Here is a 27,436-nt window from a genome sequence, read left to right as displayed (position 1 = left end):
CTGTGTTACTGCAATGAAGTGTGAATTATATCTCTAGTCATAATATGAACTAATTATGTTTTATTGTAGGCTCTAAGCTCTGTCCTGACTGCAGGACATCCCAGAGCCACAAAGGCAAAAACAGGAAGGATTTCAGACTTACTCTTGCTCCTCCACAAAACTCCATAGTGGTTCCTAAGATACTGCAGAGTGGTGCAATCATCTAAGTCACTTTAAAGGACAAGGAAAGTCTAAAATAGAATAAGGCTAGAAATACTGTATTTTGTATGCTAAACATAATCATGAACTTACTGCACCACAAGCCTAATCAAACAAATGATTTATGCTTTCAAGGTTGTCCACAGGGGTTACCATCTTGTAACTTTGTTAAACATCTTTGCCTGACACTGACCCTGCACATGCTCAGTGTTGTCTGGGCTGCTTAGGGATCGTCATAAACAAAGCTGCTTGAGTTCTGCATGGCTGGGAAGTAAGGTGGGGGCTCCCCCTGCTGTTCATAAGTATGATTGTTTCCCTGCTCAGCAGTTAGGGACCATCTGACAATTCCTATCCACAGCAGTAAATGAAGAGAGAATTTCACTGCATACAGTCAGGTTTTTTATAAAAACGGTACACATTTTTTAATTAAAGTATATTGGAGATAGGTTTCTTTTTCATTAAAGAAAGTAAAAAAGGGATTTAATTTTTTTGCCTTTCCTTGTCCTTTAAGACTAATGGAACTCTGGCTGATTCAGATGGGCAAGCGACAAAAACGCTCAGAACCCCCATATTCATTCGTGTGCAAATCTCCTATCTGTAACCCACAATAATAAGAATGTACCTTCTCATCATTTTGTATATCTAGGCCATTACACCTGAAGCACTACAGATTGTTCATAGCTTTGTAAATATTTTTTAATTTGATTTTATTGTGGAAGTGAAAATGTAAAGAGTGGTACGTTCTAATGAACCCTGAATATGTTTGCTTTTAACACTGACTTTATTTGCAAAAGGGCTATTTTTTAATAGAAAAACATGTATTGTACAAAAAAAAAACACTTTACAAAAAGGTACGATGTTCTGTGCCAGCTTGCTATTTTCTTACAGTTCTGAAAAATCTCAAATTGAAAAAAAAACATTCTATTAATTGTACAATTTCTTTTTTGATTATTTTTTTTAAGTTGCCAGTTCCATTCTGTAATATGTAATAAACTATGGCATAGAACACAACTTTTCTCTTTTGTATTTTTTCTTTTACACCGTTAATATTGTACAGGTATAGGATCCATTATCCAGAAAGCTCTGAATTACAGAAAGGCTGTCTCCCATAGACTTCATTTTTATTCAATTAAAAATGTTTTAATTATTTCCTTTTTCTCTGTAATAATAAAACAGTACCTTGTACATGATCCAAACTAAGATATAATTAATCCTTATTGGAGGGAAAACAATCCTATTGGTTTTTTTTTTAGTGGACTTGATCCAAATTACAGAAAGAGCCCTTATCCAGAAAACTCCAGGTCCCGAGTATTCTAAAGAACGGGTCCCATACCTGTACAAAAGAGAAATTCCATTATTTTTCTGTTTAGCACTATTAGCCTGGGTCAGACAGTAGCATACGTTCACAACTGTCAACACCTTTTGTTAAATGCAGCCTTGCCTCTATGCCTGTTCAACCTCTGTCCAAATTCCGCTAGGACTGTATGTACAGCAGATCAGGATTTAATATTTACATTAGGCAAAGAGGAAGCGCAATAAATGTTTAGTAGCCCAGTAGTCCAATTCTAGGGCTGGTGTCCATAATACTGACTACTAATACTGGCTCCAACCAATCCAGATCAATTGTAAAATCCATACTTCACAAGCAGTTCTATTTTCTGGCCCCGCAGATTATTATTTATTTGTTCTGTGCAGCTCTGTCTCAGGATCCATGCACTAAGAGCGCTGTTCTGCTCCCTGAATGGGAAAAAAAGGGGGAAAACGTTTAGTTGTTGGACTGTGGTTCCATAGAACATTAAATAATAGACCCATCCTACAGACTATTAATCCTCATCTTATCACTTTCCCTACTCCTCTATCCTGTCCATTTCAGTTTTGTTCTGGTACAGAAATTGTCCTGGATTAGTAGGGCTATTCAACCCAACACACCATGGCAACCAATCAAATTACTGCATCATTGTTCTGCCCGCAGCTGTCTGAAAAAAAACTCAAACACAGATTGGTTGATATGGGTTACTGCTCCTGTGCAAATTTGCCCTGTGTTGATAATTGAGCCTCATGTGTCCGTTGCAGTTGAACAAAAATGTTAGGTTGTGGAACTACCATATCAATAAATATAATGAAAAAAAGGTCATGTTTACCTGGTGCATTGTCAGTCAATACAAGGATAGCCAGTTACTGTGTTGTACATTAAATATATCCATTACTAAGCTATCTTTATCACATTGTCTCTCGGCAGCTGAGGAATGAAAGGGTTAATGCACTATTCCCCCCCAGTTAATTGCAGGCTTGGCACTACCCAGGCTGCCCCTTACAAGTCTGTGGTATCATTTGTCAGTATACGGTATACTTCTGCACTGCCTATGGGAGGAACTCCACGGGCGATTTCAGCGCGATACGACGAGCTGCGCAAAAATGCAGGCGTCAAGTAGAATGTGACGGAAATAAGGTAAGAGATGGAAATGTCGGATGAAGTCGCAGCGCTCATACAATGCGACACGACTGTTGGATGCAGACGCAGCGTCTGCATCCAACAGTCATGTCGCTTCCGACGAATGGTGCAACACCATCCGAAGTTCCAGTTGCTTACCTTATTTCCGTCACATCCGACTTGATGCCTGCGTTTTTGCGCAGCTCGTCGTATCGCGTTGAAATCGCCCTTGGAGTTCCTCCCTTATACTTGGTATTGTGCTACGTTTGGGAGCACATCATACGCACCCCCATCAACACAGTGGTCAAATGGCAGCACTTCTTCTCTCCTGCAATTTCCACTCTCGCCCATCTACAGCGGTGCTTGTCTTCCAAATGTTTGCATAATATGTTGGTGAATTATATAAAATGGAAGAGTAACAATACAGCAAACCTGGGGTTATAAAATGCCCCCCCCCCAGCAGCTGTAGTTTTAGAAACATAATCCTGATTGTCATTAGGCTGCTTTATACTTGAATAATAATTTCAGAATTTCTGACGCATTGAAAGCAAGCTGCGGGTGAGCTGCCCAGCTATTGTGGAGACAGGAATGTACAGTATATGTATTCCCAAATAACATTTATTCTCTTCAGTTTGTTCAGTAAGCCGTGTGTGTAAATCAATTGTCCCGGCTATGCTCGGCACTCTCATTATGGATGCAAGCAGCTGGATATAAAAGGTAACACTGTGGAAGTAAGGGCTTACTTATAAAAATATAATCATTATTATATTTATATAAATGTAATTATTAAATTGTTTCAAAAACTATGAAAGAATACTCCACTTTACTTTTTTTTTGTTAAAATATCAATAGGCCATTGTAAAAGTGTCTTCGGGATGCCATTATAAATGTCTCTAAACTGAGCAAAAGGAAGGTGCAACAATAATATATATTCGTAGTTAACAATACAAAAAGCCTTACATTTGACATGCACAACACTGATGTAAAAAGCATTGATTTACATTTGGAATTACCTAAGCCACCAGGTAAGAGCATGTCATCTCATATCTTACTGTGCTTCTCATAGTTTTCACACCAGCTCCATCCTGTTTTTGTGTTTCAGCCTTTGGGCTCTCTGTGCTCGGCGAAACATCAAACGTTTCTTGTTCAGATTTCTTGATTGAGTGCTCTTCCTGAACAAAGGGCTGTCTTGCATTGTTGCATTTAACTTGCCCTGCATTAGCTGGAGCTGCAAACTTAAAGGGATACTGTCATGGGAAAAAATGTTTTTTTCAAAATGAATCAGTTAATAGTGCTGCTCCAGCAGAATTCTGCACTGAAATCCATTTCTCAAAAGAGCAAACAGGTTTTTTTATATTCAATTTTGAAATCTGACATGGGGCTAGACATTTTGTCAATTTCCCAGCTGCCCCATGTCATGTGACTTGTGCTTGCACTTTAGGAGAGAAATGCTTTTTGGCAGGCTGCTGTTTTTCCTTCTCAATGTAACTGAATGTGTCTCAGTGGGACATGGGTTTTTACTATTGAGTGTTGTTCTTAGATCTACCAGGCAGCTGTTATCTGGTTACCTTCCCATTGTTCTTTTGTTTGGCTGCTGGGGGGGAAAGGGATGGGGGTGATATCACTCCAACTTGCAGTAAAGAGTGATTGAAGTTTATCAGAGCACAAGTCACATGACTTGGGGCAACTGGGAAATTGATATGTCTAGCCCCATGTCAGATTTCAAAATTGAATATAAAAAAATCCGTTTGCTCTTTTGCGGCAATGCACTCGCGGCACTTCGATTTCCGAAGTCGCCCAAAGTTTCCTCGAAGAAGAGGCGATTAGTCGCCAGGCGACCGAATCTGCCAGTGTGCTAAAGCCCTTAAAGGAGACATTTTATGTAAAAAACAAAAATGTACCAGTGCATTAAACTCTTTTAGATATAGAAGGAACATGCTTTAAAAAGTAGTGTTACTGGTTACTTTATTGAAAATTTCTGCTACAACCCTAAGCCCTACTAGTCCCACTCATCTGTTCCACTTCCTGCTGCCTCATTTCCCAGGCTGTGCAGGGAAGTCGGCAGCACTCAGCACACTGCATTGTAGGATAGGAACCAACCAGCAGCAAGGCTGACCTGATAGGGAACTGAAGGCTGTCTTTGCTTGTGTGACTACAGGACTGTGATTTGCTATACCCCTCCTACTGTGCTTCTGACAGGGACTGTAAGAACATGCACACCCCTCATAATAGATAATATAATTTTTTAGCACAATTTGAAACCAGCATCATATAGTACAGGGGTCCCCAACCTTTTTTGGACCGGTGCAAGGACCAGGGGGTGAGGTCGGGGATGGGGTCGGCAGCAAGTTTGCCTATAATATAGACTAGGACAGCTGACACCTTGCAAGAAGCTGTGACTTGCCATACCAGTCTCTAGAAAGATAGTGTTGATGCAAGTCATGGCAGCTGGGGAAGGCTGGGAGTTGTAGTTCCATCACTCCCGGAGATTAGAGCAGCAGATTAGGGATCCCTGGATTTAAAAGGTTTCAGTGAGCTCCAGGGCAGGGTGAAAGCTGTCAGGCACGGGCAGGCCTACCTGGTAAGCAGGGGAGTTGGAGTCTGGCTTGGTCCCGATAGTGGCCACTGTGTCTCCGTGGTAGAGTCTGCGGAGACACCCCATGGAGTAGTGCCTGAGGAGGCCTGTACTGGGCCTTACCGTGTGTAGCACTAAATAGTAAAAACAGCACTTAATAGTAAAAACCTATGTCCCACTGAGACACATTCAGTTACATTGAGAAGGAAAAAAGGCAGCCTGCCAAAAAGCATTTCTCTCCTAAAGTGCAGGCACAAGTCACATGACTTGGGGCAGCTGGAAAATTGACAAAATGTCTAGCCCCATGTCAGATTTCAAAATTGAATATAAAAAAATCTGTTTGCTCTTTTGAGAAATGGATTTCAGTGCAGAATTCTGCTGGAGCAGCACTATTAACTGATTTACTTTGAAAAAAATGTTTTCTCCCATGACAGTATCCCTTTAACAAGGTATTTGTAAATGTAATTTGAAAGCATTGTCTGACTGCCCTGGGTATTCTCTTCCCTGATAGTTCTGACAATTGAAACAAAGCCCGACCTGTGAAGAATTATGCTGTGTAGGGTATTGTGGGAAATAAAGTCTTAGCAAGAGGACAGCTGAATTTGACAACATTGTTTCAAGAGTCAATAAAGGTGCAGATAGATAATGCTTTCAACTGTAAATACATTTACAAATAAATTGCTTAGAATTACATTTACCTTTAAGAGGGGGTTGATCTTACAATTAAGCGCATATTTATGACTAAAATATTTTAATTTGCATACTAACTGCACTGCCTGGAAGACCCCCTTCCTGCAGAGAACAGGGGAAGCAATTCAGTCCACAAGCAGGAAGTAGGCGTGTACATTTCTCATATATGGTATTGTAGCCAGCACATCTTAACTTGGGTACTTTGTTTTCTGGCAGTATCATCATCATCATTTATTTATATAGCGCTGTCAAGATACACAGTGCTTTACTGCAGTTATAGCAAACAGGGAATAAATGGTGGATAACAAACAAGGATTACAGAATACAATGGGGTTAGAAGGACCTAGAGATTAGAGTTTACAAACTAAAAGGTTAGGGTACAATTGAGACATTAGGATTATATAAACACTTTGTCATTTTTGATACAGCAATGATTAATTAAGGTACATCGAATAAGCCTCTATAAACAGATGGGTCTTTAAGGAGCGCTTGAAAGTTTGGAAAGAAGGAGAAAGTCTGACGGCTTGTGGCAGAGAGTTCCAGAGAAAAGCAGAAGCCCGAGAGAAGTCTTGTAGACTAGAATGGGCAGAAGTGAGGCGAAGATCAGAAGCAGAGCGTAGGTTTCGTGAAGGAGTGTATGATACACATATACATTAGATGTTAAAACATAAATTCATGCATGCCCACTGAAACTCACAGCGATCACTGGTGGATTGTTGCTGCCATCTGTATCATCAAGAGGCCGTTGCCTTTGCATATTCACCACCTCATTGTCTCTGCCCCTCTCTCCTGGGGGTAGCTGGTTGTGGTGCCCACCCTGGGGAGGTGGCACATGCACATCTTCATTAAACCCATTCCGGGCTGGCCTTGAAGGTTCTACGAGCAAAGGTCTCTCCCCGTCAGGGCCTGGTAAACGCCTGAAATGGTTCATTGGGTTCATGACGGCGGTACCTGCCCCATAAAAGAAGGCCTGTGGAGCAATATAACAATCGGTTAATAAGCATAACTTTCCATATAATCAGGGCAGTATCGGCTACCCAGAGTTATCTTACACAACAAGTGAAAACCACAATCGGGAAGGATTCTTGTGGAAATTTTGGAAGACTACTGGATCTGAAGAATGTCTATTAATTCCTGTTATATATATTTAATGAACTGAACTGAAGATATAAGGTAAGCAATAAACTTAAAGACTTACATTCATGATTTTATGGTGTAGTTTTTTAATACTATATTACACTGGGTGCCTTGCAAATTATTGGTTCTACAAGAACAACAGGGCGGCTGCAAGCAGGTTAAACCACTGGTGTTTATTAGCATGACTGCAACGTATCAGGGGCACGCCCATTCATCAGAGGGAGTTATTCTCAAACCAATAAATGTACAATAATAAAGGCAAATGAAGGCACTTTTGCAAAGGAAGGTGTAAAGGCAGCTTTCCTGTGTTTAATAAGAAGCTACACAAAACAGTGTTTTGGGATGGAGTCCTTCCTCAGTTATCAGCAATGCAGATGATTTCCAAATTCATTTTGATCTATACAATGCTGAAAATTTTTGTGTTAACCTGCCATTAGAAGAGTAAGGAGAAGTGTGGGGTGTCAAGACCAATTGCTTCTCATTTTATATATTGTGCCTGCCTCTTACTGTATAATGTATTTCAGATCTGGAGATATTGTTCTTCCATATAACTGTATCATTGTTTACAACTACTATATACACACATACATATACTGTACAAGGTATAAAGAAATGTACATCCTGTTGATGTAAATTGAACCTGTCTGACAAAGCATATAAAGACAGTTCTTGTCCCAAAAAAATAAAACTAAAAAAACAAAACAACTGGATAGAAACAAGGAGATCAAAGAGCTATCAGTTCAGGCTGTTATCTTGTTACCTATCCATTGGTCTGTAGGCTGCTTGGGGGTGAGGAGAAAGGTTTCCTCAAAGCAGAATCCCTTTAATGTATTTTAAATTGCATTTAGTGGGTAAAGAACTCCCTGTTCCAAAGATCTTTTATCTAAACTACTTTTAAGCGTGCGTTTTGATCTAAAATCTTAAAAGTGTACATTATTGGGCTAAATTTTGCTGATGTGCAGTGACTGATGAATGCTATTCCCATCACTGCTAAAAGACAAGGGGTGGCATTCAGTAGTAGTTCGTTTTTCTTTGCTGGTCTTTTCCACTTGTGGAGAACTGCTTGGTCTAACATTTGCCGTAAAGGAGAAGGAAAGGTAAAAGTCACAGGGGAACACCAAATATTAGTACCCCCTCCACTGATAATTAGTAATGCACCAAATCACAGATTCAGCCGTGCCCGAGCCTTTTTTAAGATAGATTTGGCTGAATCCAAGAGCCTGATTGAACCAAATCTGAACCCTAGACATCAGTAAAAATATGCCATGCATGCCGGCTTTTTCTGGCTGTGCGCCAGGAATTTCCAGCTCCTCCAAGGTTTTAGATTCAGTATTCGGCCAAATTAATTTCCAGAGATTCGGGTAAACCTCCGACTTCAGGGTTCGGTGCATCCCCAGTGATTATACTTGAATACTTGGGATCCTGGGACAGTGCTCCTGTTATTGAAAACTGTCATGGCCTGGAGTACTTCTGTAAGTGCAGAAGTCCTGCTCAACCTGAGACTGCTTGTAATGCATAAAAGAAAATGTTTTCTTGCTGGTAAAAGCTAATTTCTCAGATTAGCCCATGTTTATTAGGAGAACTGCTGAACCATTTATTATTAGTGATGAAAGACAAAAACAGGAAGAAGACTAAAACAGAAACAGCAAAGAATGAAGATGATTCCTTGTGCAGGTTGAATGAATAAAAAAAAATAATAATTATTATAATAATTATAATAATAATAAGTGTAAGGGAGTGTGTAAGACTAAAGGTGAAGTGGAATGGAAGAAGCTACTGAAGAACAAGTGAAAGAATGGCACAAGGAAGAAAGAAATGAAGGAAAGAAAGACTTGCCACAAGCAATACAACAACAATACTCACCAGCAAAAGAACTGCAATAAAAATGAGTACAGGAACTTGAAAAAATAAAGGGATTTCTGATAGCAAAGCATTCAGAAACTCTCCAATTCCTTTTCCGATATGTTTGAGTGGTTCTGTTACATAGTTGGTAAATGTGAGGGCAAGTGCCTAAAGTAAGAAGCATACAAAGAGAAATATACATTAAAGCAGAACGCGAGGTTTCTGCTGAGCAACTTTTATGATCAGATACGCACATGTTCAAATTCAACAATGTTTTGGTGCTATTAGGTAACACCACAGTCTTGTGGTTAAACAGCTTGTATCTATCCCCTTGCTATCTGGTGTCAGCCAGTAGAAGCAGAAGAATCAGGATGTTCTCTATTGACTCCACAGTCAGCTGGGGTACACACAGTGCCAAACAATACATTCCTGGGAGGGGAAAACCCCTCCCATCTACTAAAAGAGAAATAAATATTACCCCATGTAGTAGTATTACCTAGTTACTGCTTGTGAGAATGGGATTCAAGAGCTTGAAGTTCTTAAAAGGCTGCACGGCCAAAGGATGCATATCAATGTGGATGTTAACTAGGAAACTCACCTTAGTTGGTGGGACCATCAGTGTTGGGCTAACTATCAAAGCTTTAAAGTAATCTTCACACGGATCATTTTGGAAGGTGGCAGCACCCTTCATCCAATCTACAGCACAAGGAGAACATATATTATGCACTATGAGAGTATCTGCAACAACTGCAATGTATACTGATATATAAGGCTAATTAGAATAGGTTTCCTCCCTGCTATTGTTGCCAATTGCACATGTACTCCAAGCGGAGAACTATAGCAACCCAACATGATTACTTCTATTGAAACTGAGGTAGGAACAGGAGCTGGAGACGTCAGCAAAAATGTTGGCATATCATGTAACCCGCAACCTCATCTCTAACTGAGGAACGATCTGTACCGATTTGCGCAGGGTTTGGGAAATTGAGAATGCACAAGCCCTCAGATTATACTTTTCCATGCCAGAAGGATATTGGATTTATTTGATGGACTTAGCAACTTTTTAAATCACTTTTTGAATACTGCAAAGGGGATCTCAGCTGGAGGCAGGTTACTGGTAAGTAGCTGTTCACATAAGGGTCAATACTTTGACCTTTATTTGTATTTTTGGTTTAATAGTCCTTTAAAATAATGAAAGCAAGTCTGTACAACTGGGTGAAGATTGTTGGTATTTAAGCAGGCTCTTTGGCTCCTGGTGTCTGTGCTGCTAGGTGTTTCCCATTGAGCCTGGGATAACCAAGGCCCCAGTAAAGCCATTCGCCCCAAAGGGACCTGTAACTTTGGTGATTAAGTCAAGGACCAGGAAACCCTGTGAACTGAATTAGTTATCATAGGGCAGATCTTTAATAGACTCTCTAGGAGAGTGAGATAGTCAGCTTTATATAGCATGAGCAGCTGTGTGCTCCATCAAGTATAGTAGCAGGGAGTAGCTTCCCAACGGCTTCTTGTTTGCAGGGACTCAGTGGATAGGGTGTTGGGCTTTAGACTTCGTCTCCCTAACTACTCAACTGGTGATCCCGATCCCCACAAAGGTATATCTGTCTTCTGGGAATTGATGTACACTTGACTACTATGCCTTATGGGAGTGACAGTCTTCATTGTGCTGTATCATCTTCTGCTATCCTCCCTCCACTGTGATATGCTATACCTGCAAACCAACTGTGAGTAAACCTGTGGTCATTGCATATGCTTATAAATCCATCTGTTATTTGCACCAAAAAACCTCCTGGCATCCAATCAATCTCTTTTTATATGCAGTAGCCTGTGTGTTGTACTTTTTTACAACAATTTACTAGTCGGCAATTTATTTTATGATAAACCGTTATTCAGTTTAACCAATACTGTGTGTGTTGTTACTGTATTCCTAGTGGGGCCACCTGTAGGTGCATTCCCAGATCCCACTAGATGGAGTACCAGGTACCCAGTCTCTCCCCATACCACTGCGAAGTGGCTCAGGTTTGTGCTGTGCCATCAGGTAAGCACAATGCCTGGAGTGTAACACCGACAAAGGGGTGTTGAAAGTGTTACATTTTGTAATATTTTACATTTAATTTTTGTGTGTTTCGTGAGATAGTGCTACATTTATCTCTTAATCAGCAAAGAACAGTTGAGTGTAAACGTTCTGGCTGTTATGTTAGACATCCAGTTACTCCAGCCTTTATACATTACATTCTTGGCTAACTAATTATATTGAAAACATTTTTTATTTTGGAAAGCCTATTTAACCAGTTTTTATTATTACACTTAATTCCTTTAAACTATCGTTTTAATCTTAAATGTAAGCAACTTTAATTACAGAATCTGAATCCCATTCACTCTAAACATGTCAACTTCTTTTGTGTCAGCAAAATACCCCAAGCCAGAATTGTACCTCTTCCCTGTATAACTGTGGCTTTTGAACATTGATTAAAGCACCACCAAAAATAATATAAAATACACTAGCAGATCAAATCCTGCAATGTTTTAGTTTGAAATAAGTATTTCCTTTCCTGCGGCTATGTTTCACGCTAGGTGATCAGATTAGCTGTTTATAGAAACTAATTCAAAAACACAAAACTTTATCGAAAATCAAAAAAGACATTGAATATAAGTAATAAGAATGTTGGTTACGGGTTTCTGAACTGTGGCGCATCATGCTATTACTTATCTCCACAAGCATTTATGAATGAAGGGCTCACCAAACAGGCTCTCCGACCAGCTGATTTTCTGACCACATTTGTCAAAGTCCTGCAACTTTGCTAGTTCTGCCTGGTGCTCAGCAAAGGCAACCTGTTCGGAAGCAAAAATTCAAACAATGACTTTCCTGGGAACAATGTAACAGCAAGAATATAATTCACAAGACCAGCCAAATAAAAGAATAATGTCTGCCTTATCCTTAATATTAATGACTAATAATTCTTTATATGGAATACCAGAGTATTTTATTTAGCAATATGAATCCTGTATGGAAGCACCGGCCTAAGCATGAATGTGGCTAGAATGAATTTTTCCTTAGAAAGTACCAACAAGCTGCAGCCTTGTGCAACAGGGACCAGACACAGATGTAAAATCATTAAACATATAGAAACCAAATATGTGGATGTGCATCTAGATGTGAAGGCTGTACACTTGGAAAGACGAGGAAGTGCTGTACAAAAACTAAGTCAGGACGGGGTTTATCTTTTTAAGCATATGATGTGGTAACATAGGGCAGAATGGATTGTGCTGTTCAAGTAAAGGGCAGACAGGGAAGGATAATATTTAAGGTGGTCATATAGTGTCAAGAACAAGTACTTGTCTTCACAGATCTTTCACTTAGCACAAATCAGTTACAGCCATTGACAGAACCCATTAAAAGAGTGCATCTGCTCGCTGCAAGTTGCAAAGGAGCATGTATGCACCCAAGTACCTTTGGACTTTGCATCCATTTTAGCACTTGTATATAAAGAGCCCTTGCCTGTAGAAGCAACGTAGCAAATTGGCAAGGTTAGATTCTTTAACAGGCGACTTACTATTTTTCCTTTAATCAATGTTATTACAAAATCATTCCCGCATTTATATTAATGGCTGACATCCACTTTCATTTATGTGGTTCTGCAGTCTGAGGGTGGGAGTGGGACGAGGGGGGGTTTACCTTATATAAATAGATCCAGTTCCAACCAAAGCTGATCACAGTGCTTAAGATAAAGAGGCGTTTTAACTGGATGAACCAGCCAATATGAGTCCAGATCTCTGTGGCTATAAACATAGCTAAGCACAACAGACATAAGATGAGCTGCAGGTGATATAAAAATAAAGGAAAATAAAAATTACTATTACTGATACATCTCCTATTGAAAATATACATCTCCAAAGTTTTTCACCAAACAGGCGCTTGCACTCTCTCTTTGACTACGGAGGAGACATGGGTCAGGATTAGGAGAAGGTTCGTGCCTGGTGCGCCTCCAGCTTTGCGTCCTAGGCACATGCCTATTCTGCCTACCCCTAGTTCCAGCCCTGCTTTCCTTAAAAGTCTACCTATGATCCAATGGTTCCCACACCAACAATCTGATTGGCCCATTTAGCTGAGCTTGTGGATATTTAACCATGTAATATTTAAATTTATAAAGATTTTATTTCCATTTTATGGTGAGCAGGCCCTTTAAATATGTTGCTACTACAAAGAACATACAATATTTAAATAAAAAAAAAAGCCTGGCTGGACTCTTACGATAAAGAATGTGTATACATCCACTCCAAAATGGTCCTCAAATTTCCACTTCCACTCTTCCTCATTATGGCGCTTGAATTGCACTAAAGTGCTGCTCAAAGCATCATCAAGTGCTCCCACATTCCAGTCTCCATCGTTCAGGAAACTCTGAATTTCTGCTAGCATCTCCACTGTGAGCACAGCCTCTGCATCATAGTGAGCCTTAGGGTAAGAGTCATCTGGCTAAACAGATTGGATACAACATGTTAGCAAACACTTTTTGTAATAACTGAAAAATGCTTTAAAAGGGTAGTTGACCTTTAAATTAACTTTTTAGAATGACGTAGACAGTGACATTTTGAGACAATTTTCAATTAGTCTTCATTTTTTTCTGTTTAGAATTTCAGCAGCAATCTTGTTTTTACGATCCAATTTACCCTAGCAACCAGGTAGCGGGTCGAATGAGAGACTTAAATATGAATAATAGGGGGCCTGAACAAAAAGTTAAGTAATGAAAAGTAGCAACAATAGCAACATTGTAGCCTCAGAGAGCAATAGTTTTGTGGATGCTGTGTTCAGGGACCCCCCATTTGAGTGCTGGAAAGAGGCAGAAGGCATATTATTTAGAAAATATGAAACACAACAAAATGAAGATAAATTGAAAAGTTGTTAATAAATTGGCCATTCTATAACATTCTAAAAGTTCATTTAAAGGTGAACTATACCTTTAATTTTGGAAAGTTAAAAAAATACCTTGGGGGCATGGAAGAGTCCCAAAACTTTTAGCTTTTTTAAAAATAGCAAATTGGAAAGTAAAGCTTTCTATTAAAAAAGAAACATACTGAAAATTTTCACTGCCTTTTTTTTTTTTTTTAACAGGCCAATAGTCAGAGTGGATAACAACAGCCCATTCATAGTTCTACCCCAGGAGTTATACAACTCCATGTGCAGGACTGGCACTACATGGGAGGATGCAAGGCAGTAACAGGCAGCTCCAAATAGTATGAAGCAGAATATGGAGACTAAGGGGTCGAATTGAAAATTCAAATTTCGAATTTTTATATGGTCAAAACTGTCAAATTCGACTAGGGAGTTATTTTGATTCGATTAGAATTTTTAAAAACATTCTAATTAGATTTTCGGAATTTATCATAATCTGCCCCTCGAATTCGAATATACTCCACCTAAAGCCTGCCGAATTGAAGTCAATGTGAGACGTCCAGGTATCAATTTGGAGTTGTTTGCAGCCTTCCTGACATTCGATTTTTTTTTCAGGGAAAAAAAAAACTTGCATCAAGTTTTTTTTAAATAGAATTTGATAAAAAAAAATTGTTTTTTTTTTTATGAATTTCAAATTAATGGGAGTTTAGGGGAGTTTTTAAATACTCACATGAGTTAGAAATTCGCCCTATGATAAATGTGCCTCTCTGTGTGATTTATGACCACCTAAGGCAGCTGAGATTAATAGCACTATGTTGGCCTCAGTATTTGTTTAAAAAAATTCCTATTCATTAAAGGTATTTGCATCCAAATCCGCTCCTTGCACATTCATATAGTTGCATTCAGAACCACTTGGTAAGTTTCACCTCCTGTTACTGATTAAGCATAATGTGACTATTGGCACAGGGAAACTCTGGAGCTATTGCTGCCACCGAAGGTGGAGGTGGCACAAGGGTTCCCACAGAGGCCTACAACAATTGTGCATATTGCAAAGTATTGGCTGTATTTGTGCCAGCTGTAATTATGCTGAAATTGTGGTAGAAAACACACTGCATTATGGATAAAAAATACAGCACTTTGCACTTGCCATCAGTTACTGAACCCTTTTAATTTTTTTGTGTCATAAGGATGGTGGATTTCTCTATAATTTGGTTTAGAATGTTCACTTTTCAAAAATATTTTATTTTTAGAGTGAACTTACCCCCCCCCACACACACACACATTTACCATACATAAAATACAGTCAATGTGATTTTGAAGTAGCTTCATGTTTTTTACATTTGCTGGGCATGAAATGGTTACTCTTGGTATTCAAATTTAGAATATTTCACTTTTGTACTTAAAGGACCAGTAACATAAAAAAAAATGTTTAAAAATTCGTTAGTGCACAACGAAAAATAAACACTAAGACAAAAGAAACTTTTAAATAGCAAAGCCTTTATTAAAAAATAACTTACAGAATGTCCACTTCCTGTCTGCTTCAGAAACGGCGAAAAGGCGACCATCCATCCTGCAACGATCAATTTCTTCTCCCTGGCTAGTCACTGACAGGCATCGCTTTCATCCACCTGCTGCTGTGTGTCTGTGGCTGCTGCTCCCGCTGTTTGCCCGTGACTGGCTGCTGACACTGCTCCCTGCGCTGACTCTGCCAAGCCGTCCCTTTCCCATGGAGCGCAGCCGACACTTCAGTACTGGTGGCGGCGTAGTGCAGGAAGCGGAGGGGTAGCGGCTGGGGCAGGGAGTGGTGGAGGCCCGGGCAGTCCGCAGCTCGGCGCTACCACCTGTGACTGCCCCAACTGCCATGAAGCTGAGGTTCTGTCCCGCCGGTGCCGGCGATTCATGTGCAGCTGCTGCGCCAATGAGTGCGCAAAGCTTTCTGCGGCCAATGAGTCACTGTTGCATCAGCCTGGCGCTGAGTGTTTTTACGCCGCCACCAGTACTGAAGTGTCGGTTGCGCTCGGACCATGGGAAAGGGATGGCTTGGCAGAGTCAGCGCAGGGAGCAGTGTCAGCAGCCAGTCACGGGCAAACAGCGGGAGCAACAGACACACAGCAGCAGGTGGATGAAAGCGATGCCTGTCAGTGACTAGCCAGGGAGAAGAAATTGATCGTTGCAGGATGGATGGTCGCCTTTTCGCCGTTTCTGAAGCAGACAGGAAGTGGACATTCTGTAAGTTATTTTTTAATAAAGGCTTTGCTATTTAAAAGTTTCTTTTGTCTTAGTGTTTATTTTTCGTTGTGCACTAACGAATTTTTAAACATTTTTTTTTTATGTTACTGGTCCTTTAAGGGACAAAGAAAGGCAGCACTTCTGTTATCTGAAAGCATTTCTTAATTTCCTAGTAGTGGTCCAGGACTGTTTACATGAACAGTACAAATGAGCTAAGCCATTATACTGTACACGAGGCAACTTGCAATGATACAGAACTCGGCATCTGCCAATAGTCCTGTTTATCTACTAGTGGTTTGGTGCCCCAATCTGTTATTGTTGTTATGTATTTTACCATCACGATTCTGCCAAAATCTTTTCATATATAATGCACACTAAAATCCTTGCAGTGATAAACTCTGTCATCACCATTGGTCATGCCCATACTTCTTTTTGGCAAGCTTTCAGAATTAGCCATACTTACAAGTCCTATGCGTCTGGCCTCAATCAATATCTTATTAAGGTAGCGCTTAAAAACAGCTTGGCTGTTACTCTTAGATTTCTCCATTCTTTTGCTTTCCTGTAACTGGAATGAAAAAAAGTAAGTATATCCCAGAGGTGACTATAAAAAAAAGATAAAAAAAAACAAACCTTTGTGATACACACTAATAATGACAGCTCTTATAAAAGCAGTATTGTAGAGAAGAGTTGCACATACAAAATTACTTTTAAAATATTAAGGTGGTGCTTCAATGCCACTTAGAGCATCTTAAAAACTAGCATTCACACACAAATGATTGTAGGGGAGCTTAGCCCATTGCACCATATAATGTAATAATGAAAATATATGGAGTAAGCTCCCCTTGCAGACATTTGTGTAACACCTTGCTTGTTGTACTGCCTTAATGAAAGCAAACAATCTGTATTGCAACGCAATACTGTCTGGCAGTAAAGAGCTTATGTATCTTCCAGAAAAGTACATTTTGCTATTTGGTTAGGCAAGATTCTTTAAATCAACAGGGCCTTGCAAATATCACACACTTATTGACTTGTGTATAGGTCCAAACTGATGGCCTCCCCAGCTAATAACTGGGGAGGCCATAGAAAGTCACTATTTAGTGGGCTGGTGGGGGCTGTTTAGGCCTCTGTGTGGACTGATTGGGTCTCTGTGTACCTGAAATGCCAGGACCTATTTTAATTGTCAGTCTGGACCTGCATGAAGCAACTGCCCCTGACCTCCCTACCTGGACCCCATTGTGGCAATGAGAAGAAAAAAGGTAAGTGTGAGGGGGTCAGACGCTAGCTATTGAAACCATTTTGCATAAGTACAGGACTGCACCAGGCCAGGAAAGGGGGAAGTGAGGGCTACTATCTCCAGCAGTGACAGCAGTCTTGTAAATAAATTGTCAGGGTTTCTTTCCTGTGGCTTTAGTAGCTGTTTAACTATACTGTAAAGCTTGCATATATATTAATCAGGTTCACCTTTTCCAAATATAGGGGCAGAGTTACTTATAGACGCATATTTTATCATATTATGCTGTGTAAAAAAACAGTGGGATAATACAACACACATCAGGCTTCACCATGTGAACATAAAGGAAGATTATTTCATACTTACCCAGATCTTCCTTTCCTAGACAAACTCCATGTCAGTAAGTTACGGGATAGCCCCCCCCCCCCCCGATCCCATTAGAAGGAACCTCCCCAAGCCTTTAAAAGGCTTGGGGAGGTTTTTAAAGGCCAACCACACCCACCTACCGGCGTCTTTGTAACAAGATCTTAAATTACCGGAAAAAAAAAGGGCGGGTGTACTGACATGGAGTTCGTCTAGGAAAGGAAGATCTCGGTAAGTATGAAATAATCTTCCTTTTTCCCTAGACGAACTCCATGTCAGTACGTTACGGGACGTAGAAAGTTAACATTATCCCATGGGAGGGAATATACTTTAAGAAGAATCTGTAATAAGGAAAGGAGTATCGCTGACTAGATAGTCCACCATCATGCAAACTCTTTACTTCAATATAGAGAGTCCAGGTGAAAACCCCAGAATAAGTTCACCAGGCTAAGATTAGCGCTATAGTATAGCCTATACTATAGAGAGAGAGAGAGCGCGCGAGAGAGTGAGATGTTAGCCCACTGAGAGTGAGGAACAAGTTAGCTCACTAACCACCACTTCACCCTCCAGAAGAGAGAGAGAGAGAGAGAGAGAGAGAGAGAGAGGGGAAGACAGTCCTGTACAAGGCAAATTCAGCAAGCTGAAATACTTACTCTCCTACTCACCAAAAAGCATTCATCACATGTATGCCTAATTTCAGTGCAAATTGCAAGGTACCTGTAAGAAACACTTGGTAGGAGTAAGAACCCAAAACAGACCCAATATAGGAATGATCTGTTTAGGATATAACCATAAATGTAGGTTATACAATGTACCCTGAGGTACCCAAGGCCAGTACCATAAATATCTTCATATCAGAATGCATGTTAGTCAGGACTGTTCTAACAGAAAACAGATCCTAAAGATCGGACACAAGGGCACCTGAGAAAATAATTGGGATTAGAATTCCTTACCCTGTGTAAGGTCCTGTGATGAGGCAGACTCAATTAACTGTGAAGAGCTGAGCAACTACAGTACCTAAGAAAGAGCCCCTGTTGGTTGACCCAACCTAGTACTCTGAGAGGTATAACTAAATACCCCTAAGGTTACAGATCCCAATAACCACCGTGCAAAATGTATGGAGGCAGATTATATGCCCTGGATAAATGCTTATAGTCACCCACAAACCTGTGTTCTTTCTACCCGTAAGGGACCCCTTTATATGTGGAATCAACTATACTACATATTTAATCGGTGAGGCTGACCTTAGAACTGGAGGGACCCTATGGATGTTCCAGGAAGTGTCAGAAGGGCTTCTGATCCACTAGAGTCATGCTGGGTCATATGTATCAGGAGTGGCACAGGAATGTGAATCCGAGAACAAACCAGGATAATAGGAGTGTCGTATCTGGAAGTTACCTGGACATTGAGCTCTGTGCGAATGTTTCAGACACAATTTTCAGCAGGTGTAAATGTAAATCTCCCTAGTATAGGGAACAATGTGACAGACATGGTCAAAACAGACAAAAAACACTTCCAAACCTCCCATTTGAAGCTAGACAAACCTGTAGGACAGATACATAAAATATCCTTAATTCATTCTCAATGGAATTAATAAGACTGTAAATTGTAAGAGATTACACTCTACTGTAATGACTGCAACCGTCCCACTTAAGGGAAGACTATGATCCTGCTCAGGAGAGCCAAATACATTCTCGCCCGAAGCAATAGGACAGGTAGCAACTGCAGTATGTAACTGTGAGGAGGAAAGATCCAAAACTGCTGGTGTTCCAAGAAGGCACAGAGAGGGGAAAAAAAAATTAACACTCCTAGGATGCCTCCATCTGCTGTCCAATCAGTTACCTATCTGGTGTTATTTTAACTACCTCCACCTTAGGAAAGTCTGTTGAGGAAGGCAGTTGGCCATGACCTGCCCCCATTAAAACAAAAATAAAACAAAGGTAACAGGGGGCAGTAAGGTTCAGGCCCCTAACTAATTAGCCTAAACAAACTGCCACCTCCCTCGCCCATCCGTAAAAATGGGGTGTAGGGGCCACATACACCACTGCCGCCGGACGCCGTCTGGGCAGGTGGAGAGGGCACACGGATGGGGGGACAAGCACCTGCCACCTAATGCTCTTGATAGCAATACAGGAAGGCAACTGAAATACAGGCAGACAAGGAGTAGCAAACATTGCACCTCAGTGCCTTACCTGATTCAGGAGCTGAAGTTCAGAAGACTCCAGGTCTGAGGTAGTGTGCTGGGGGGAAAAAAGGTCCCATGGACCAAAACCCCTGTCCCTAGGACGCCTTTTGGGCAGGCCTAATGCTTTCCTAGGCTTAAAAAGAGAAAAAACAAAAATTTGCTTCTAATGATTGAGGCATTTGTTCAGAGAACAAAGCCAAGAGCATAAGAGAAGGAACAAAAAGACGCCGGTAGGTGGGTGTGGTTGGCCTTTTAAAGGCTTGGGGAGGTTCCTTCTAATGGGAGCAGGGAGGAGGGGCTATCCCGTAATGTACTGACATGGAGTTCGTCTAGGGAAAACATTTTTACAAGTTTTTCTCTTACAGATAATTCTGCCAGAAGTAATGTTAAATTATGGTGGCAAATCTGGCTTTCGCATGGCATAAAATTGCACACACCTTGATAAATTTGCCATTTATTTTATACAGCTTTTTTTTGGTTAATTTCATTTTACACAGCATGATAAATATGCCCCATATAGTAGAACCCCCCATTTCACATTTTTTTTAGGGGAACAGAAAAAATGGTGAATGCCTTATGCATTATATATTAGTGGGACCACAAAAAATTGTGTAAAATGAGGGAAAATATAGAATTAGGGTAAGTAAAACTGAGGTTTCACTGTAGCGGATATGTAATGTCAATTTGTATCGATCCATAATGATGTGTGGTTTTTATTCCAGCTTCAACTGGTCCATAACAAACGGGACTTTAATTTTCCCATCGATTGAATTTTAGAGACATCCATGAAAACCCCAACCATGCTTCCAAGAAAATTGATTAGATCAATATATGTATGCATGTTTTCCTCTTGGGAAAAAAAACTTGAAAATGAAGCATTACCTATAGACTTCTATAGGAATCAACATTGAGAAGGATTTGTTAAGTAAGCTGTTTGGGATAACAAATCCTTGCACAATGATAAATATCAATACTGACTGATATTTATAAACCTGAGAAAATGATTATCTAAAAAAAACTCATAGCATACTGAATATCTGGAAAGCCTGCATTTCCCCCCACAAATAAATCAGAAAACGTATTGTTTAAAAATAAAGGTATGAGATCCGTTATCCAGAAAACTCAGAACTACAGAAAGGACGTCTCCCATAGACTCCATTTTCTCAAAATAATCCAAATTCTTTAAAATGATTTCCTTTTTCTCTGTAATAATAAAACAGTAACTTGTACTTCATCCAAACTGAAATATAATTAATCCTTACTGGAAGCAAAACCAGCCTATTGGGTTTATTTAATGTTTACATAATTTTATAGTAGACCAACGGTACAAAGATCCAAATTATTGAAAGACCTGTTATCCGGAAAACCCAAGCTCCAGAGCATCCTGAACAACAGGTCCCAAACCTGTAGTTCACCAAAATGACTTTATCTACTTCTAATTTTTAGTTTTTTTTTTTTAAAATGTATATTATAGAAAATAATGATACTTTTTCTTCATTCTCATTATTCTAGTAGCGGCTAATCAACCCAAATTACTGATTCTAACAGATACAATTCAAATCATCTCATTTTCTTAACGGAAAACTATATAGTCAGAATTTATACTTATATGTCTACGTTATATAAAGGCCTGCTACTGTGAATAATGGAGAGGGAACATGATGACACCAGAGTAAAGGCTTACCTGCACACTGAGGTTTTCAAGTGTTTTCTTACACTCCTGATAGTTTGCTGAGCCAGTCATGTCCACATTTTGATGTTCTTCATTTGCTTTCTGTGTAGGCAGCTGTGTAGCATCCTGGGAGGAGAAGAGAACAATGCAAAATGCCATTAACCAGCTACAGAACAATCTGAAAAACTTTTGTTTTTTATATTTATAGTAATGTTTATTATGTTATATACTCAACTCATTAAAGGGGTTGTTCACCTTCAAATTAACTTTTAGTATGATGTAGAGAATGATATTCTGAGACAATTTGCAATGGTTTTATTTTTTTATTATTTGTGTTTTTTTTTGGTTATTTGTATTTTTATTCAGCAGCTCTCCAGTTTGCAGTTTCAGCAATCTGGTTGCAAGGGTCCAAATTAGCCTAGGAACCATGGACTGATTTAAATAAGAGACTGGAATATGAGGACCTGAATAGAAAGATGAGTAATAAAAACTAGCAATAATAATAATGCTTTACAGAGCATTTGTTTTTAGATGGGGTAAGTGACTCCCATTTGAAAGCCGAGAAGAATCCAAAGAAAATGGCAAATAACTAAACAACTATAAAAAAAAAACAACAAATAATTAAGACCAATTAAAATGCTTAGAATTGGGCATTCTATAACATACTAAAAGTTACTTTAAAGGTGAAACAACCCTTTAACCCGTTTTTACTGTTCTTTATTATTTAGCTAGTTTGGTTTTTAAACATTAGCATTCCTATTTTGCCTATTTTAGTTGCTTATATTTCTTTTTAGGCTACAAGTGTTGCTCTTCCATTGTGACTTTCAAACTGCTGCTTAGTTGTTGTTTTTTGCATATGGAAAGAAATTATAATTCTTATAATTCTTAGCGGTTTCCAGATCCAGAAAAAGCAGGATCTCCCTTATAGAGGTACCCCAGGTTGATGTAATCACTGGGGGGTGCCTAACAGAATCGGCGGAGAACTGACAGTTTTTGGGCAGACATACCCTTTTAGAGGACAGCAGTTAAAATTCCAAGCATGATAATATACAGAAAAACAAATGCAAATGTTTAACAAATCAATTGACTAATTGCAAAATAATTGTCTATAAGTCACGGCACTCGTTATTCATATGCAGTGAATGTCAGGAAGGCAGCAAACAACTCAGAATTGATCCCTGGACGTCTCCCATTGACTTAAACAGCAATTTCGGCGTTTTAGGAGGTGAATAGTCGAATTCGAGTTCTTAAAGGGCCAGAGTATGAAAAATCTCGAAAATCAAATTCAAAATTTTTAAAAATCTTAAAACGAATTTGGATAGCTCCCTAGTCTAATTTGCCAGTTTTGGCCATAAAAGTTTAACAATCTGACCCTTGATAAATCTGCCCCATAGTTGTTTATATTTTATTTTATAAAATGACTTTTTTGCCAAGTTCCCCTACCTGTGATGTTTGCGTACTTTCCGCCTGCAGGAAAATGCAACATTTTCCATTAGCCTTCTTTTATTAGAAACTGTTTCATATAAGGTGCACATATAAGATGCTAAATATGCTAAATATCTTTATAAAAACTTAGCAATAATAACAATAGCTCTGTGTGTAAACAAGCTGAAACTGAAAGAGCTGAGAAGAAAGAATTTTTTTCCCATCCACCCCATAAGGAAATGTTGAGAACTTTAAGTAGTAGCTGCTAGGATAGTGTGGCACGAGCAGATTCAGGAACATTTTTCAGCATGAAGTGTAGCTACTCACAAGAATCACCACAACCAGTGTGTTAGTTATCTTTTGAAATAGAAAATGGTCCATCCTTACAATAACTGCAGATATTGACAAAGCCTATCTAGTAAAACAGGACAATTTGAAGTGCTGAACTAGTGCTTACAGGTTGTGAACTTAGGAAAATAACAGAGATTCTGTACCTGGGGTTTAGTTTTCATTTTTCCAGAGGCTGCATCATAGTTAAGCATGTCACTGTGATCAATCCACTCATCAGTATTGTCCCCATTTACTGGTAAAAGGTATAAAGCAAGTAGCAGGAACAGGAGCATGCTGTAGACCTGTAGGATTTTGGGGGGAAAAACATAAGCGCAGGTACAGCCTTGTATTTGATTTCAGATATTCTGGTTTGTTTGAGCTTTTTAGGGCTACAATAGCTAGACAAATGAGACAATGGGTTGAATTTTGAATAGTGATCACTAGACACTCACTACTTTAAATGCTAATGGTACAGTCAACTTGTAATTTTATAATTGAATGTAAGAAGATTCAGAGAGGAAAACCTCCTTTCTCAAGTACTGAAAGTGAAACCCATAATAACCACCTTTCCCAGGACTGATCGCAGTCCAGTTACACATGGAGTATCCCTATTCTGAGGTGACATCACTGTCTGAGTAGCCGAGCATCTTGCACCAGGACTACTAAATAAACCAAATACATTTATTTCACATGCTTTTAGCTAAACTTCGATGCCCCAGAAACAAAAGTAGTTGAGTGAAGTCACAGCACCATCAATGTATCAAAATTTTAAAAAGCCTTTATTGGTATCTTGGCTCAGCTCTCATACAAAGAACAACGTTTCAGGCCCGGCCTTTTTACAAGTTACTGAACTACTCATGGTCACACAGAAACAAAAGTATTCTATTAAAGCGGATAAACAGTAAAGCACAATTCCAAATGCTTCTTAAGTTAACATTATATATAAGTACATCTAAACACATCTACTATACCAGCGATAACCCTTCCAATGCCTTGCGATAGAGTCCTGCAGGTACCCGCAGGTTACCCGCAAAAACCTGCGGTACCCTGCGGGTTTCGGGATCGGGTATAGACACAGGTCGGCGGTTCTCCGGGTTTGCGGGTCTTCTCAATAGCCAGTTTTACTTCACTTCCGGTTTACAATGACAGCACTTGCTGTTTTACTCCTTTTTTTCCTGATCATGGCTACTTCTAATGATTTCACTTCCGGTTTACAATGACAGCACTTCCTGTTTCTTGATGGACAGGGTAGCGGGTCCAAGAGGATAAGTATGGGGGTTGCTGGTCGGGTTTGGGAACAAATTGGTTCTGTGCAGAACTCTACCTTGAGAGCAACATGTTGCTCACCAGCCCCTTGGAGGTTGCTCTCATTGACATCAAAGCATGTGGTTATAATTGAAATCCAGTCTTTGAGGCCATGTAGAGCCTCCTGTAGGCTGCCAGTCCACATATGGGCTACCATAATAGCCAATAACATCAATTATTAGGCACCCCCAGGAAAAAAAGGTTGGGGACCCCTGTACTATATCAACACATAAACCTGTCTTAAACCTGCACTTTCTGTATTTTTTGGCAACCATAAAAAGAACTACTGCTTGTATTCCAGTAGGTACCAAGCCAGATCTCTGTGGAAGACATTCAGGCACTAGGATGCCCCTGATCATGGCTGCTATTCATACAGTGTTGTCACCTCAAAATAATACTCAGTGCCAAGGTTATTATTAATAGCAAAGTAAAAGGGAGGCTGGTTTTGTGTTCTGACTTAATTTATAACTGACAATAAGGTGTAGTGCCTTTTGCTTATCTCATTTTACCCCTCCAGTACTGTGGCATGGCAGGGGAGAAACCAAGGTCTCCCTTCTGGAGAAATCACCATGTCAGTTATTTAACCCCTGAGCTGGTGGCATACACATCCTAAAACTGTTTTTGCATAAGAAAAAAAAACTATATATAAGCAACTTTCAAATGTTTAAAGGAGTGGTTCACCTTTATGTTAACTTATACGGGGGAATGTAATAAAAATCGCTAACGGAAAAACTATTCGCAATGCGAAAAGTTATGCCTTTGCGCGAACAAATTTTGCTTTGTGCGAATTTAATATAGCTTTTGCGAGCCCGGAAACTGTTTAGCGACCACTTCCGACAGTGAAAGACCGTTTGCGAATTTTATAGTTTGCGCCAATGCGCAGTCAATGTAATAAAACTTCTTACTGAAAATGTCGTTATGTTTGCTCCAAAAGATTACGACACCTTGAAGCACTTCTTATGAGTGCGCAATTAAAATTCGCAATGCGCAATTAAAATTCGCAATGCAATAACAGTTTAAGGAACAATATTACATTGCGAGTTGTGGATTTTTAGTCTTATTGGTGCGAATTATTTTGCTCTTTGCGACTTTTATTACATTCCCCTGCATGTATGTTATAGAGTGGCCAGATCTAAGCAACTTTTCAATTTGTCTTCATTAATTATTTTTTTATAGTTTTTTTTAATTATTTGCCTTTTTCTTCTGACTGTTTCCAGCTTTCAAATGGTGGTCACTGACCCCATCTAAAAACAAAATGCTCTGCAAGGCTACAAATGTATTTTTCTATTTATACCCTCTACTATTCATATTCCAGTCTCTTGTTAAAAACAATCAATGGTTGCTAGGGTAATTTGGACCCAAATAAACAACCAAAAAAATTGCAAACTGAAGAGCTGCTGAATAAAAAGCTAAATAACTCAAAAACCACAAATATGAAAACCAGTTATAATTCGCCTCAGAATATCACTCTCTACATCACATTAAAAGTTAATGCAAAGGTGAACAACCCCTTTAAACAAGTATTTTTCTGACATCTGAAACCATGTAGCAGAAGCCAACTACCTACCACACCAGGAGGAGAACCAACTTCTGCTACAGTGTTTAAAAAGTTGGACACAGAAAACAGAATGGAATAAACACATATTGTTTTCTTGAATTTCTTGAACAGGTTTTGGGTGGAGCTCCAGGTGGTCGGAGGGGGGGGGAATTTTGATTGTAATGTGCATCTATTTCTAGAGAGGCTTTTCATCCACAATAAGGGAGCCAGGATTTTACTACCCTTTAGCTAAAAATCACACAGCACTAGGATATAGGCTTTTCTTAGTTACTCTTGACCTTTGTTTACACCAATCGGTTTCAATATATTTACCAGTGAAACGTGTTGACCCCTGAACTTCTGTGTCTGGGCTCAGCCAGGTAGTTTCTGAGGTCCTTTCCCAGTGTTGACTGATGTTAAAATGCTGGAAGTGAAGAGAAGACATCAGGCAATTGTGCACTTGCACACTGTTCTGTGTAAACAGTGTTTTTAATAAAAATGTACTAAGGTTGTAAATATCATGACATACTTAACATTCTTCTGACCTGCGCAAAACCCTAAATTACAGAGATCTTTTCTCATGTACTAAATAGAGCATACATTACTTAAGCACTATAAGCCAACATGAAGAAGATATGTATTAAACGGGTTGTTCACCTTCCAAACACTTTTTTCAGTTCAGTTGATTTCAGATTGTTCCCCACAAATAAAGACTTTTTTCAATCACTTTCCATTATTTATTTTTTACTGTTTTTCCAAAATGTAAGTTTAAAGTTGAATGTTCGTGTCTCTGGTGTTTGAGTCTGTCAGCTCAGTAATTCAGGTGCAGACTCTAAACTGTTACAATTTTGCAACATTTAGTTGATACATTTCTCAGCAGCATCTCTGGAGTATTAGCAACTATTGTATCAATTCTAACAGCTGCCTGTAATGAAACTCAGAGATTCTCAGCAGGGACAAAGATAAGAAATGTATCAACTAAATGTATCAATTTAGAACAGTTTGGGGGTCAAGGACCCCCCCCCCCAGAGCTGCTTTAAAAGGTGAAAAAAGACAATTTACACTTAATATTACAAAAATGTTGAAACATAGTAATTGGAAAAAGTCGTTATTTCTGGTGATCTATCGGAAAACAACTAGTTGTTTGAAGGTGGATAACCCCTTTAAAAAATGTGATCAATCCTAAATACAGAACCTTTGGCAGCTTTGTCTGGAGCATTCAAGTTTGTGATAACATTTTTGCCAGGGATAAAAGAGATCTCTATTAGAAACAATTGCTGCACTTCGGGGAAAATTACAAGATCACCTTTAAAAATGTTATCTCTATCTACCAACAGTAAGATAGCTTGTAAAGACATAGGCATAAAAAGCACTATTACTATATGTGAAGCAGTCTGG

General features: G+C 39.4%; 1 protein-coding gene across 11 annotated transcripts in view; it reads right to left on the bottom strand.

Moving 5' to 3' along the window:
- Positions 1-888: 888 nt before the first annotated feature.
- Positions 889-27,436, bottom strand: part of clcc1.L (chloride channel CLIC-like 1 L homeolog) — a 33,611-nt gene continuing 7,063 nt past the window's right edge. For 6 of the 11 annotated variants that reach the window (XM_041590611.1, XM_018258679.2, XM_018258678.2 and 3 more), the window contains exons 2-13: positions 26,372-26,462; positions 23,361-23,498; positions 21,454-21,567; positions 16,454-16,555; positions 13,123-13,344; positions 12,547-12,687; positions 11,612-11,702; positions 9,472-9,569; positions 8,895-9,041; positions 6,592-6,864; positions 3,643-3,864; positions 889-1,935 (exon numbers count right to left, since the gene is read on the bottom strand). In XM_041590611.1, coding sequence (XP_041446545.1) covers positions 3,643-3,864; positions 6,592-6,864; positions 8,895-9,041; positions 9,472-9,569; positions 11,612-11,702; positions 12,547-12,687; positions 13,123-13,344; positions 16,454-16,555; positions 21,454-21,567; positions 23,361-23,489 — 1,539 coding nt within the window. In that variant the 5' untranslated portion in view covers positions 23,490-23,498; positions 26,372-26,462 and the 3' untranslated portion in view covers positions 889-1,935. Of the gene's footprint in view, positions 1,936-3,642; positions 3,865-6,424; positions 6,865-8,894; positions 9,042-9,471; positions 9,570-11,611; positions 11,703-12,546; positions 12,688-13,122; positions 13,345-16,453; positions 16,556-18,828; positions 19,048-21,453; positions 21,568-23,360; positions 23,499-26,371; positions 26,463-27,436 lie in introns of those variants that run through there. The other 5 variants (XM_018258683.2, XM_041590612.1, XM_018258684.2 and 2 more) reach the window with 5 other exon arrangements.

The sequence above is a fragment of the Xenopus laevis genome, chromosome 4L (assembly GCF_017654675.1).
Source record: "Xenopus laevis strain J_2021 chromosome 4L, Xenopus_laevis_v10.1, whole genome shotgun sequence".
Taxonomy (NCBI): domain Eukaryota; kingdom Metazoa; phylum Chordata; class Amphibia; order Anura; family Pipidae; genus Xenopus; species Xenopus laevis.
This window is presented reverse-complemented; position numbering and strand designations above follow the sequence as displayed.